Raw genomic sequence first — 15,134 nt, forward strand, 5'->3', positions numbered from 1 at the left:
CATGTTACGTTTCAGAAACAATAAATCTGGGGGTTTTCGTACTCGCGACACTGTGGTGCGTGTTAAAATAATGTGAGCGTTACAAAAGTGTAAATTAGAAGTAAATAAAACACAGAACGCTTTCGTTGTTTATTTATACATTCAATTAGTATAAAAATGTATTTTGATTTTTACATTCTCTTTTGTTTCACCGAATAAATGAACTGCATGTATTGTGTAAATGTGTAAAATGTTAAAACATTACAAGGTGCAACAATCTTTGCATCACAATACTGAAGGTCTTTTGAATCTTAGGTTTGGTCTTTAATCTTCTGCCTAGGCAAGTACGTATGCCTCATGCTAGGTTAATTTAAGACTCAAAATTGCCCATCTGTGTAAATATAAATAATTGTTTATCTTTATGTGCCTTGCAATTAATTGGAATAAGTCCATTTTGTCACACAAATCACGATATACATGTCCAGGAAATGTTATTGTGAAAGAGTAAATATTTAAATATCCCTTCCAATGTAGCGGGGTCGGAGATTAACGTAAAAGAGGCTAGAGGAAATATCGTCATGGAGTACACAAACTTCTGAACTCTATCACTTCACACATGAGGCATAAGAGAAATGTGCGTACTGTATTATCAGTGTTAACGATTAAAATAAAAACTAAAAAAAATTAATCCACGCATGCGTAGTCGAAGCTGTTTCAACGTCGCAGTTTAGCAAGCGTCGACTGTTTCTGTTCAGTAGCGTCCGGAGAAGACATTGGAGGAGGAGACACGACTGCTCCTCTCGAATCTGCTTCTGCCACCGCCAATGGATTTATCACCATTGTTTCCACTGACATCGTCGTTTTTGTTTACAATGGCCGTTTAAGTATGGATCGCATCTCTCAGGTCGCACCGATCAAGCCTTTAAACAGAAAGTCAGCAGCGACAGTTTGGTCATTGACGTTGGAGGTTTGTGAGCTCGCTATTTCATTCGCTAGCTAGCTCGGATGACAAGCTAAGACAAAAAAAAACGCATAGTTGCAAGTGTCAGTTGGATATAACATGACTTCGAAGATTATGCGTTTAGAGTCGACTGATGTCCACAAATGCGTTTGTCTTTATGATTTTACATTTCCACTCGATTTTGCCGAGACAACAGTTTAACGTCTGAAGTGACGTGAGTGGAAAATAACCAAAACATTGCGAGTGTTGTTCGTTGACCTGAACGTGGAGTCCGAGTTACGTCGGTGCATCAAAGAATTACTTAATAAAGACTAAACTAGTCTCAAATTATACGTGTATTGTAAACGAGTGGTTGTACATTTGTTCTAACCTAAATGCGCATTTTATAGCTGATTCTCATTGATTTATTGTGCGTTTTGACAAGTGCAAACTGTTTCTAATATCACGCTTCTGACGTTTATTATCATTATGTCGAGTCGAGCTTGCCGACCAAGAAATTCTCTTGACAATCCGCCGTGTGCGAAATACGCATGCCTGACTAACAATTAACGTCTTCGATAACTGAATTGTAATTGGATCTAAGGTTGTATCTCTCCTTCTGTTCCTGCCCCTTAGTGATCTCCCCATGCAATGGCAGTTTTCAGTCACCAGGTGCTTTTTGCTGTGACACGATCCAGGTAAGAGTTTAATTTTAGTCATTATCACCTAGATGTATCTACACCGTAATGTTTTCCAAGCTAAAATAGAGACGCCATCGTTTTTATATTATGTCACAGAATAATAAAGAGGTTGACCCCGAAAAATATGCCTTGTACAAAATACATCCGAGGAGCCCACTTGTTGCTGCTTTTTAGCTCATGTGCTACAGTTGACGTTTCCCCTCTTATTTGAAATCCTTCACAAATTTGAATTGTAATTGTAGAAGGCTTTTTATGTTTAATTCCTTATTTATGATTTGCTTCATTTTATAGTCTCAAGTATTTCCACCCGAAATATTAGTTTGTGTAAAAAAAGTGTAAAGAAAGTGTAAAAAAATCTGTGGTGTCCACTCACAAGTTAATCATTTTAAATTGAAGAGGTGTGTAGGAAGATGTTATGTAAGTGTTACAATCTAATTACATACGTGTGATTGTCCACTGTGTCTTTATGTATCTATTTCTGAGACATATTTATTTTTGTGTATAAATACATAAAAAAAATGTATATTTTTATGTATACAACACTATTATTTAACTATTTCCTATTAATTCAAGAACGTGGTCTCCAAATCAAGTAAACGCACTTTCCACTTTGTCAACCATGGAAGTGTGAAAAGTTTTAATCCAGTGAATGTGGAAGAATGTGGCAAAGCATTTGAATAATCTGCTGTCATTGTGGGAAATGAATTCTTGGGCAGCTGCGCCCTATAAGTATTGGCATTTTTCCATGAACCCATTAGTACTCGACACAAAAGACAATGTTGAAAAGTTCTGTACTGTTGCTTGTGTACCAAGAAGTAATTTTCTAATGTTTTCTCTTCAAAAAAAACTCCAAATGTTACCATTTTTGAATGGTATCCGCTCATTTATTTTTCTTGATGTCCACACAGGGGATCGTATCTTATATCCCAAAGGCACAGTTGCTCTTCTCTATCATCCAGAGCCTACCTCCACATAGACCCTCCACGTAACATCTCCTCATCGACAAACCCATTGAGGCACTCCCGCTACGGCTACCCTCGTTGTTACAGAGACCGCAATCTAGGCTGCAGTCAAAGCTCCGCCCTACTCGCCCGAGCTCTGCACACTCGCGTCGCTTGGCGCCAAGACATTAAAAATGGCGAAACGAAAACCTCAGCCTCTCCTCAGAATTTGGGGTTGTGCGAAAAGAAGGACCCAGAATCTGTTGTAGCCCAACCACAAACACCACCTCCGCCACCTGTAGAGCCCGCTGCTGTCGCGGCAGTGCAGGAAAAATCCTTGGTGAAGAAAGCTCTGTATCTGAGGATTGTTGACGAGCTAAAACATTACTATAATGGCTTCCGATTGCTCGGAATTGACACCACCGTTGCGGGGAGGATGGTGTGGAGTCTACTGCACGGACAGATCCTCACACGTAGGGAACGGAGAAGGGTGAGAGATGTTTTGAATTATTTGAAAAACATTTCTAGGGCGTAACGAGGAAAAGTCAGCAGGGTTCATTGCATGTGAACTTGTATACTAACGCATAACAAAATGTGGGAGCTGAAAGGACAAATTGGTGTTTTTTTTTTCCTTCCCACGTGTGTGCTCACAGCTGATGAGAACATGCGCTGACCTCTTCCGCCTGGTTCCCTTCATGGTGTTCATCATCGTCCCATTTATGGAGTTCCTCCTTCCTGTCTTTCTCAAGCTCTTCCCAGAGATGTTGCCCTCCACCTTCGAGACAGAGTCCAAAAAGGCACGTTGGCATGTACACACACACTCAGTGACCCTTTCATGCTGATTATGTAACATAAGATACAGATATGGTGCAAATATGTCTGCCAGCTGACTGTGTTTATTTTGGAAGCCGTTAGCTTGTCGTACGCACATAAATTATTTTTAAATCTCGTCCTTAGCATCACCCCAGATGAATATTATTGAGCGTGACTCAGTGTACTCGGGGTATGTAGCCTGCCTTTTTTAAAGGATCTGACCTCCATGGACACGTCCTTGCTATTTATTACATCATAAGTAAAGTTTTAAAACAGACCTGGAGATGCTAACAGTATGACTTTTCAGATCATGGTGTAAACATTGTCCGAATTACTCTCTTTCCTGATCTAATGGTTGGAGGCCTCTGTGCAGGGACATCAAAATAAATTACCATATTTTCCGGTGTATAAGGCGCACCCAAAAGCTTTCATTTTCTTCAAAAGATGACCCTGCGTCATATACTTTAAGTAAGATTGAGCCTCAACAGGTCTCGCATCTAATTTCAGTAGCCACCAATTCCATTTCCAGCCCGTAGAAGTAGTGCGTAACGTAATCCCCAGCCTCTACTGTAGTGCCTTAATTTTGAAAACTTTTTTCATTCATTGAAGGTGCACGTTATAGTGCGGTATGCCTTATATATGGAAAAAGTTTGCAAATACACTATTCATTGGCCGTGCACCTTATACTCCAGTGTGCCTTATACACCGGAAAATACGTGAGGTTTGAAATTAATTCTATAGTTCCAAAGGTGTATCTATTAGACAAAATTCAAATGGAATTGCAACAGAAGGGCAAAATTCTCCCTAATATGCACAACGTAAAGTAAAATGATGGTACGATGACAAATGTGCAATGAGGCAGAAAGTCTTTGGAATACTTTACCACATACCACACTTTCTATTGAAGCTCTACTATTAATATTCAGTGTTACAGATGCCATATCTTCTCTACGGGTGATGTGTTTCTGTAATGGACCATGATGATGTCACATATTATCATCACCAACGAACTGTAGTCCCCTTGATGACACCTTCATCCGGGTTGAAGTGGATGTTGCTTGCTGCGGTTAATTACCTCATTCACTGCCAGACAATGTGCAAAAATGTCTCCACTCCAGTGCCAGGGTTTTTGTCATTTTATTGATATTGCAGGACACACAGAATATTGAGTTTTAGGACTACATAGACATAGACTCTTCTTTCATCAGAAAAAAAGTTAATTCCTAAGTTATATGGGTCTGGAGTTATCTGAGCTTGATATAGGGGCGGCTGTACAAAAGGCAAATCCAGAAGTCTGACCGGCGCTTTTTCGGCACCCTCCCGCCCCTGCAAGAAAATAAAAACTCCACATAATGCTTTCCAATTCCCCCCCCCCAAAAAAAAAAAAATCGGGAAATGGCAGTGAATGCGTTAATACAGTCAAAATCAAACTGAAAATTTATAAAATAATATCTCCACCTTCTCTTGTGCAGGAAGAGAAGCAAAAGAAAGGCTTGGCTGCAAAGCTGGAACTCGCCAAATTTCTTCAAGAGACCATTGCCGAGATGGCTCGAAGGAACAAGGCCTCGGCTCAGAGCGAGGATGAGGCGCAACGCTTCTCCAGTTATGTTCAGCAGGTACATCGTTGAAAAAAACTTGCCTTTAGCATTTGTAGGTTCACTTGTGTGGCAGTGTATAAGTTTCAAGTCACCTATAACAATACTTCCAAAATAATTGAGAGCCAGTGCTGTTCAACATCAACTGACCAGTAAACACCCACCGGGTTGGAATCTGCTAGCCCTTCTCATTTCACATGAACATCCATGTGTCACTTCCAGGTTCGAGGAACCGGCGAGCAGCCCACCACCAAGGACATCGTCCGATTTTCAAAGCTCTTCGAGGACGAGCTGACGTTGGAGCACCTGGAGCGCCCCCAGCTGGTGGCTCTGTGTAAACTGCTGGAACTGCAACCCATCGGCACCAACAACTTGTTGCGATTTCAGCTCATGTTACAACTAAGGACCATCAAGTCAGACGATGAGGTGAGCGGATGATTGAACGGGCTTTGATGGAATACTTAGCTGGCTATCAATAATTAGCTATCCAGCTATCTAGCTGGCTATTTGAAAGGCGCTTATAAATGAAATGTATTATTATTATCTAGCTAGCAATCGGGCTAACTATCTATTAGCTATCTAGCTTGCTATTTTTATTATTATTATTATTATTATATAATACGTTTAATTTCTAAGCGCCTCTCAAAACTCAAGGTCACTTTACAGTCACATGATTTTTTGTGCAGGTGAGCAGCAGCTATCTAGCTGGCTACCTAGCTAGCTATCTATTAACTACCTAGATAGCTGTCTATTAGCTATCAATCTATCAGCTAGCTAGTTTTCTATCTGTTGTGCTGTTCCGGGTTGAGTGAACAGTGGCGTGTGTGGCTGCCGCTGCTCACCCGCAGAAAAAAACGTACCCTGTGACTGTAAAGTGACCTTGAGAGTTTTGAAAGGCGTTTATTAATGAAATGTATTATTATTATTCCCTAACGTGTCCATTCTCTTGACGGATGATTTTATACTCTGGGGAAATTACACTGCAGCATTAAATAAGACTTTGACTCTGTGAGTAAGAATTTTTGTGTAACTCAAAAAATATCTACGGAGTTAATTCATCTGTTAGATTTCACAACAAATTCAGACAAAACTTCCCAACAGTGAAAAAATTAAATTTGGGTTCTGATGTTGATCGTGTTCTCCTTTTCTTCATGTCAGAAATATATCTATTTACTGTATTTTCCGGTGTATAAGGCACACCCAAATGCCTTCATTTTCTTCAAAATATGACCCTGCCCCTTATACGCAGATAAGCCTTATATGTGAAATAATGTTGATCTAAACCAGCTCTCGCTGGGAGCATCCACCGACTCAATTTTCCTTAGAAGTAGTGCATAACCCCGGCCTCTACTGCCATATGTGGTGTGCCTTATATGTGCAAAACTTTTATATATTATATTTAGAAAACTTTTTTCATTCATTAAAAGGTGCAACTTCGTCTGATGTGCCTTATATCTGGAAAAAGTTTGAAAATACACCATTTTACTCCAGTGCGCCTTATACACTGGAAAATAAGGTATTTATTTTACGTACATTTTTTTGTGCAGATGATTGCAGCAGAGGGTGTATCAGCAATGAGTGTGTCCGAGCTGCAGGCGGCTTGCCGCAGCCGTGGAATGAGATCTCTCGGTCTTACTACGGATCAGCTCCGTCTGCAACTGCAACAGGTAAACCATTAGGCACTGATTGAAAATGAAAGTAGCGTGCCACCATTTATTTTCTATTGTAACTTCCTGTGGAGATTCTTGTATTTTTCTCATCTAAAAAAACAAATGGCACATATACGCACACTGGTTCCCACAAATGTTGGTCAGCCACATTAACCATACTGTTAATACCTGCCTCTCTCAATCTAGTGGCTGGACCTCCACCTTAATGAGAACGTTCCTCCATCCCTGCTGCTGCTCTCCAGGGCCATGTACCTGACTGACATCAAACCCAAGGCTCCTGTCATCCCGCCTGTGCCCAAACTTGAGGTTCGACCTACTTGCAGTTTTGTTTAAGCACGACTTTACACTTTATGACACCGCTGAACGTCACTCAAGCTTTTGCAAGTTAATCATAATCCATTTCATTTCTAAGCGCCTTTCAATACTCTCAAGGTCACTTTACAGTCACAGGTTTTTCTGTGGGTGAGCAGCGGCAGCCACACGCGCCAGCGTTCACTCAACCCGGATGTAACTCAAATAGATAGAAAGCTAGCTAGATAGCTATATAGCTAATACATAGCTATCTAGATAGCCGGGCAGGGAGCTAGATAGCAATTAGATAGCTAGCGCGAAGCCATGTATTCTTAGGATAGGGTTGCCAATCTTCTGTTACTAGTTTGGATTTCCAAATGTCAAATCGCAAGTGAATTGTGTCATGCCGTGTTCAGAGTTCTAATCCTCAAAATTCACCGTCAGCCTGTAGATGACGTGAATCTCCTGGCTGTAATTTTCACAGAAAACCACTCCGGTAGAGAACGCCGCAAATGGGACCATGGTCAGCTCAGACCGACTGTCGGACCCTGCACTCATCATCAAAGACAGGCCGGTCCGTACCTTCCGACAACACTCGATAACATTCGATAAGATGGAAATAAGTTCTGACACAAACACTATCGAGTTCATTTCAAAATGCCGTATTTTCCAGACGATAAGGTGCTTCGGAGTACAAGGCGCATGTTTAATGAATGGCCTATTTTAAAACTGTTTTCATGTATATGGTACACCGCACTATAAAATAAAGCACATAGAATAGAAGCTATGCTGGTGACTGCAGTTACATTATTTATCCACTAGGTAGTGACATGGTAAAGAGAATACAATACTGCTTTATTTATCTAGAGCAGGGGTAGGGAACCTTTCTGACTAAGACAGCCATAAAAGAAAAATATTTAGATGTTTTTCAGTGAGAGCACACACGCGCGGCCACTTTTCAACAAAATGAACAGAATGTATTATTTAAAATAACTTTGTGATAGTACTCAGCGTTAACATGAATGGTTTTGCGTTCCTCGTGATTGTTAAAAAAAACATCCAGCCAAACGATCGGAATGAAAGTCACCCTTCCGGGTCCAAACGCAATGTTACTGCTAGCAAGCCCATACACGGCTCATTCGCTTCCACACTTGCTTTCTGCTGTCTCTCGCAGAAGTATATTGATGCTAAGGTTAGCATAGGGCTTGTCAAAGTGCCACTGACATTCCACTGATGAGAATGAAATGGGAATCAGAACCTTTTCTCTCCACAATTGCGCATCCTTTGGTTTATTCAACTTGAAGTGTTACGATATTTTTTGTACTCGTCGGGCTTATTGAAAAGGGGCGTTTACCTGGTTCGAAAATGGCCAGTATCATCCAATCAAAATTGCGCTTTCCTCCAACGAGGTCAGTATCATCCAATCAAAATCGCGCTTTCCGCCAACTGCCGCCCAAACTGAAATGAACAGCAAAAAAGCGAGAATATGTATTAAGTTTTATTGGCGAGCCAGATGCAATCATGAAAAGAGCCATAGGTTCCCGACCCCTGATCTAGAGCTTTCTCAACCGTTGCAGCTGCAACAAAGCACATTACAGAACTTTAGACATACTGCATCCAAGAAATCTGAATATTGATCCACATATAAGGTGTTCTTGCGTGAAACTTTTACAGCGGTAAGTACAGTAAGCCTTGATGTAAAGTTTAAGATGCATCTTGTTAAATTATGCAAGGTTGACTTCAATCTTGCTATTGAAATTACCATCTTTTTCGGTGTATACGGCGCACCTTCAATTAAAGAAAAATGTTATAAATAGATAAAAGATTTCCAAATATAAGGTAAACCACATTATAAGAGGCTACAGTAGAGGCAGGTGTTATGCACGACTTCTAGAGGGGGGAAATGGAGTCGGTGGCTGCTGCCCGTAGTTGCCAGACCTTTTGTGGCTCAATATTACTTCACATATATGGCGCACCGGCGTATGAGGCGCCGGATCATCTTTTGAAGAAAATCAAGGCTTTTGGGTGCACAATATACACTGGAAAATACGGTACCCTCATTAGTTTATCAAGTGAATTACTTATATCCATTATTTCTAGTATTCTTCTGGTAAAGTCAAATGTATTCAGAACCATTTCTTCGATGCTTGGTCTGACTGAAAACGTTTATCATCTTTGTGTTGCAGGCAGAGGAGATAAGGAACAAGGCTCCGATCATGTCAGACAAACCTTTAACTCCCGCTGAAGTCCTCCAGGTGAGCAGAAAAATGTGAATAATAATAAATAAAAACTTGTTGGTGAACAATTTGAGAACACATGAGAGCAGTGAGGGAATTGACCAGGCACCTTAAAGGACAACAGACGTCTCCGGACAAGTTGTGTCCATAATTTGTAAAATGGCTTCAAATGACTTCTACTGAGCGTATTTTACAAAGATTCCACCGCATATAGCTATATTTTACGTTTTAAGACTCGCGCTGAATATTCCGGAAGTCTTGTTTTTTAGTTGGTGACGAGTCCATACGTTACATCACTGAAGGAACGCCCCTGACCGAAAAAAGGACATATTGTAGCAGTCCTTCCATCACGTCAATGCATTTGGCTGTACTTGGCTGGGATGAAAACTTCGTGTACCACCAAAAAAGAGGCAGAAGAGGGCGACAAAGCTCCATGTAAGGAATTAATCAGCCTGTGGAAACGGGGCTGATTAATTCCTCACATGGAGCTTGGTCGCCATTTTCTGCCTCTTTTTTGGCGATCCATTTCCCCCAATGTTGCCTCAAAATGGCACGGAAAAAAAATCTTTAATCGATTGCAAACATGTATGCTTTCCTCTTCAGAACTTTTTGAATCATATTCATAACTGGATGTGTAACAAGAAAGCATATTCTCCGAATCTGTAGCCATTGTTTTGATTCTGGAGCAATGCAAGACGTCTTGGCGTGACGTCACGAACTGGGGGCGGGACTTTCTGAAAATGCCCAATTCGCAACTCCATTTTTTACAGATTTTGGACACTTGAAGTCATTTGTATTGGTGTTTAGCATTTGACTAAAAATATCATACTGTGTGTTTTGGGTATTTTAGATGCTATAAAACGTTTTTCTGATGTCAGTTAAAAAACAAAAAAGTGATGTTGGTTGTCCTTTAAATGGACGCAAATTCACTTACTTTCCTTTGGCATCATTAAGAAGGTCTTACACAAAGTATTTATTTTAAATCTGTAGCTGCAAATTGTGAGCATGTTTCTGATGAAAGACAAAGCAGTGAAGAAAGGATTAGCAGACATGTATTTTCTCATTCGATTACCTCTTCCTGACTTTGTTCTTCACAAATAACATCCTAACCTCCTTTTAGACCACATTTGTTATTTGGGATGAGTCATATCACTTCATTCACAAAAAAAGAAGCAAAACAAAAACAAGCAATGTAGAATTTTCAGATTGTTGGTCCAGTCTAACAAAAGCACAAGCGCGTGTGAAAATGGCTGAATGGAAACTTTGATCAGTGATCTCGAAATAGCCGCTATGTATAGAGCTGTCGCCATCACCCAAAGTCACCCTAAAGTTTAAAGGACAACCGACGCCTCCGGACAAGTTGTGTCCATAATTTGTAAAATCACTTCAAATGACTTCTTACTGAGCATAGTTTACAAAGATTCCACCGCATATAGCTATATTTCAGGAAGTCTTGTTTTCGAGTTGATGACGATGCCTGACGTCACGTCTGGAACGCCCCTGACTGACAAAGCGACACCCGATACATTTTGGGTACTTTGTTTGGTCTGAAAACTTTGTGTTGATGGCGAAATTAGAAGGAAAAAACAAATAACGCGATGGTGAATCGTGTGTTGCACCAAGACTACTATTTGATACTAGTTAACACAAATTCCCAGCAGGCAAATCAGCTGATTTCCAACAGAGCTTAGGCGCCATCTTGTGCATTTTCCAGGACGCTACATTGGAGTCCAGACGCCTCAAAATGACACGGAAGGACTTCTTTAATCGATTGCAAATATTTATGCTTTCCTCTTCAGAACTATTTGAATCATATTCAGAACTGGATGAGTAACAAGAAAGCATCTTTTCCGAATCTGAAGCCATTGTTTTGATTCTCGAGCAAGGCAAGACGTTCTGGCGTGGCGTCACGAACAAGGGGGTGGGACCTTCTGAAACTTGCCATTTCCGGGGTCATTTTGAAGTATTTTTGGGACACTTTAAGTCATTTTTATTGGTGTTTTGCATTTGACTAAAAATATCAGTCCACGTGTTTTGGGTATTTTAGATGCTATAAAATGTTTTTCTGATGTCAGTTACGAAACAAAATGGTGTCGGTTGTCCTTTAAGTTACCGTATTTTCGGCACTATAAGGCGCACCTAAAATATTTTTTTTTTTCAAAGGCTCACCATGCGCCTCATGATCCGGTGTGCCTTATGCATGGAAAATGTTTTAATATGTCATTCATTGAAGGTGCCCCATATAATGCGGTGGACTTTATGTATGGAAAAAGGTTCTTAAATATGTCATTCGTTGAAGGTGCGTCTTATATTCCAGAAAATATGGTACTTTGTTAAACTCCGCAGTCTCTAAATCTTTCCTTATGCTACCAAAAAACATAATAGCTGTATTGGAGATAATGAAGTTAGCCGAGTACTTAATCCACATCGGTTTGTCGTTCCGAATTGGGGAAAGTGGAATGGAATTTTAAATGTCAATTCAAGATTTTATTTACTGTATCTCCATGATTGACACAAAATATGTTATATGATACCAGTACTGTATTCAATACTTTTTTCTACAAAAACAAAACTAAAAACCAAACTTTTTGTGGTTTCTCTGACAGGCTAAAGCAGCAACCGAAGTCTCCCAGAAGAGCAAGATAAGTGCCAACGGTGCATAAAAGTGGCGTGCAAGCGTCTGGACGCAAAAGGGGGAGATGAATTTAGACAACAGCCCCAAAGAATGACACTACGAACTATTGACAACGTATCAATTTGTTTACATCTTATGCGCCGATTCAAGCAAACGAGGGTCTTTGAAGATATTAACTGTGGGTGCTGCGAAGGTGCTTTGGAATGCAGACTTCTGTATTTCAAAAACGCTCTCTCTTCCCATTTCCTTCTCCATACTTAGCATGGCGCAGCCGGGCGACTGTCTCAATCGTGACTCCTTTTTTTTTCTTTTCCGCATGGATTCCTCCTTTTGTAAATTTGTAAATGTGTACATTGTCATGTGTGGCTATACATTTTGGCAGCAGCTGCTGTGTACAGTTTGCTATGCAAACTCATGAAATGATCAAAGCTCCCGTTGTTTGCTTTTTTTTTTTTCACCCTCTCGCCTGCCGGTTGCGCCTGTTCCACATATAACAAACTCAGTTATACTAAACCCATCCACCTCATGTTATTTTCACCCAAAACTGGACTATTATTTGCTATGTGTCGACCTGGAAGTTGACCAGAACAAATTCCAGGCCACATGGTGCCTCGGTTCTGAAAAACGGGTGCTTATAGAGAATACAAGCGTTCACTCCTTTCACACAGACAAGACTGCGGCAAAATGTAAGCTGCTTTATTTTATTTGAATATACTAAAGTGTAAAGAAAGTATTGTTTTAACACTGAGACAAATGAGTTTCATGACTCTGAAGAGAATATACTGAAAATGTTACTCAGAAATAAATTCTATTTATAGATCTTTAAACTCCAAAACAGGGGTGTCTGTCATTTTTTTGCCGTGGGCCACATTGTAGTTATGGTTTCCTCTTGAGGGCCGTTATGAATTTGGGGAAGCCATGAGAATGTTTAAATCCCTTCAAATATTACATATAGAGCACACAGCAAATTAATGAATAACTAGTTTTCAAATCTGAAGTCAAGAATAATGACTGTTATTGTGGTTTACATCCAAAAATATGAAATTTTGGTTAGGATTTTAGCAAGCATCATGGAATTTTGATTTGCTTTCGCAGGCCGAAAAAATGATGTGGCGGCCTTGACTTTGACACCCGTGCTTCAACGTAATGTTATTTTTTAAAATGTGCTTTAAATAAGTTTTATCACCTTGCCCCAATTGTTGCCCCTTTCATACTAATAATCCATAATGTTACACAAAATAGTCTTCTGTATTAATAAAATAATACTGTATTTTGTGAGATTTAGTCTCCCCTGCTCCGTCCGTTTCTTTGTTCATAACAGTACTGTTTTTTAATAGATGCCATTCATTAACTCATTCACTGCTAGACGTGCAAATATGTCTCCACTCCAGTGCCAGGGTTGTTGTCATTGTCACTCAAATTTCAGGATCCACAGAATATTGAGTTTTCGGACTGCATAAACATTCAATTCAGTGTAAAAAAAAACAAAGACTCTCTTCTTTCATTTGAAAATAAGAGTTAATTCCTAAATTATATGGGTCTGGAGATATATGAGCTTGAAATGGGGGCGGCTGTCCAAAATACAATGCAATACATACATATTGGTTTATATGTGGCTTTAACAAGAGCTGAAGCTGGAACAAAGCGTTAACATAGAAAAAAGGGAAATGCTGCCCCCTTGTGGAAAAGAAAAAAACTTTACCAGAGTCCATGGCCAATGCTTTATCAACACCCAAGCATGAAAAAAGAAAAACCCGAACAAATTCAGGGATGGCGCTCTGCAGCTTTCCATGATGACAGGTGAGGCACTGCCTCACCTGCCTCCACTGACTGCACGTCACTGATATATATATATATATATATATATATATATATATATATATATATAAGCATTAGTTTGTGTCAAAACAAGCTACTTTAACGTGTTGAGGAAACATATGTGCACTCACCCAATGCATTCTTGGGCTGTATTACTTCCGGGTAGAGTGAACGCTGGCGCGAATGGCTGCCGCTGCTCACCCTCACATAAAAAATCCAGGGACTGTAAAGTGTCTTTGACAGTTTTGAAAGGCGCTTAGAAATGAAATGTATTATTATTAAACTCGATGCATCTTAAAAATTACATTCCAGTCTCCTCGTCCCACAAATTCCCCCCAGATGCCTTGATTAATGTACAAAGTATTAAAATTATTACTCACCTGATACTTTTCCATTCCATTTCTCCATGATTGTTCAGCTACAGCGGCCATTTTGAAACACGATGACTTGGGGGTAGTGAATTGAGTGATTTACATGACAACATCAGTTACTTGATCAAACACACGATTATCCATTTAATCATACTAAAAAAATATTGTCACCCTTACCAAACAAGTTTTAGGTCAACATTAAAGAGGTATATAAGGTTTACCGTCAAATGTACAGCAGTTTGCTTTCCCAGACAAATCCGACTACAGTAACTGCTTCAGTTTCGAAAAGGTAAGCAAATACCGGACGTTGCTTGGATTATACACTGGAATTTAATATACTCAGTGGTGAGAATTTGACCAAAATTGACATTCCGCGTTTTTAGGACTAATATGACTTTTAAAAAAGTCCGTTCTGACTTGTCCGTCGCTCGGCCTTCAGTCGTGCTTCGTCTGAATCAATGCAGACTGAAAATAAAGTGTGGTGATTGGCTACAAACCCCCTAGAGACGAGAGGGTACCGTCAGCCAGGAAATAACTGACCAACCTTTATTAATTATGTCCATTTTTTCTTGAAAATTCGTTTTGAAAATGGCCTTAACATTAAATCTCCAACCAAATCAATGTCTTCTCCTTCAGCCATTGTGGGTCGACAAAACTGTTGTGAAATTAACACGATACCTTTGCTTATGTAGCTCGCTACCGATAGTGTTAGCTATGGCCACTATACTGTACTCTTGACACTCGTGGCTTGAGTTTTCGCAAACTATGATTGGCTCGTGACTACCCAATCATAGTTCGTAAACTATGATTGACTAGTCACTACCCAATTAAATTTCGCCTCCGAGAAGGCGTTGGTTCCCCGTTTGGGTTGCCAACTCGAAATCTGATTGGTTAAAGCAACAGTTTGTTGCCAGGTAGATTCTTGACCCTAGTAACAAATGATGGCTGAAATGTGATTGGTTGGATGCTTAAATACGAAAACACGTATATGGAAGCAGGGCAACAGAAGTTAAAAAGAAGCTGAAAGAAAATTTGGAATTATTTAATAAGAATTCATGGACAAACTATAATTAACATCAGTCTGCGATTCAGCTATCCAGCAGAGGCTTTGCAGGCCTTGACGGACCGCCACTGGAATAATCC

At 40.0% G+C, this 15,134-nt stretch overlaps 1 protein-coding gene and 1 long non-coding RNA gene across 3 annotated transcripts; one reads left to right on the top strand and one right to left on the bottom strand.

Annotated features, from left to right (window-relative positions):
• The first annotated feature begins 667 nt into the window (after window positions 1-667).
• Window positions 668-13,080, top strand: letm2 (leucine zipper-EF-hand containing transmembrane protein 2). Of its 2 annotated transcripts, XM_088994020.1 has the most exons (11): window positions 672-946; window positions 1,556-1,617; window positions 2,529-3,051; window positions 3,215-3,362; window positions 4,851-4,990; window positions 5,192-5,395; window positions 6,517-6,636; window positions 6,826-6,945; window positions 7,415-7,504; window positions 9,117-9,185; window positions 11,774-13,080. In XM_088994020.1, the coding sequence occupies exons 2-11, from the start codon at window positions 1,571-1,573 to the stop codon at window positions 11,828-11,830; spliced, it is 1,518 nt and encodes a 505-aa protein (XP_088850146.1). In that variant the 5' UTR covers window positions 672-946; window positions 1,556-1,570; the 3' UTR covers window positions 11,831-13,080. The 2 variants fall into 2 exon arrangements, with proteins under 2 accessions (XP_088850147.1, XP_088850146.1); XM_088994021.1 differs by lacking the exon at window positions 7,415-7,504 and having other exon boundaries at window positions 668-946.
• Window positions 5,402-14,136, bottom strand: LOC148898980 (uncharacterized). The gene is made up of 4 exons (XR_016114676.1): window positions 14,001-14,136; window positions 13,752-13,854; window positions 8,285-8,388; window positions 5,402-6,627 (listed from the first exon to the last, which is right to left on the bottom strand). It is a non-coding gene; the product is annotated as an uncharacterized LOC148898980 (long non-coding RNA).
• Window positions 14,137-15,134: the final 998 nt, after the last annotated feature.

Source organism: Hippocampus bargibanti, linkage group LG04 (assembly GCF_051943395.1).
Source record: "Hippocampus bargibanti isolate YZ-2025 linkage group LG04, ASM5194339v1, whole genome shotgun sequence".
Taxonomy (NCBI): domain Eukaryota; kingdom Metazoa; phylum Chordata; class Actinopteri; order Syngnathiformes; family Syngnathidae; genus Hippocampus; species Hippocampus bargibanti.

What these genes read in the sequence shown, in the direction of transcription:
- letm2 (XM_088994020.1), top strand. Translation starts at nt 1,571, where the DNA reads ATGGCAGTTTTCAGTCACCAGGTGCTTTTTGCTGTGACACGATCCAG. An exon ending in TTTGCTGTGACACGATCCAG is followed by an intron (nt 1,618 to 2,528) that starts GTAAGAGTTTAA and finishes ATGTCCACACAG; the next exon opens with GGGATCGTATCTTATATCCC. An exon ending in TCTCCAGTTATGTTCAGCAG is followed by an intron (nt 4,991 to 5,191) that starts GTACATCGTTGA and finishes TGTCACTTCCAG; the next exon opens with GTTCGAGGAACCGGCGAGCA.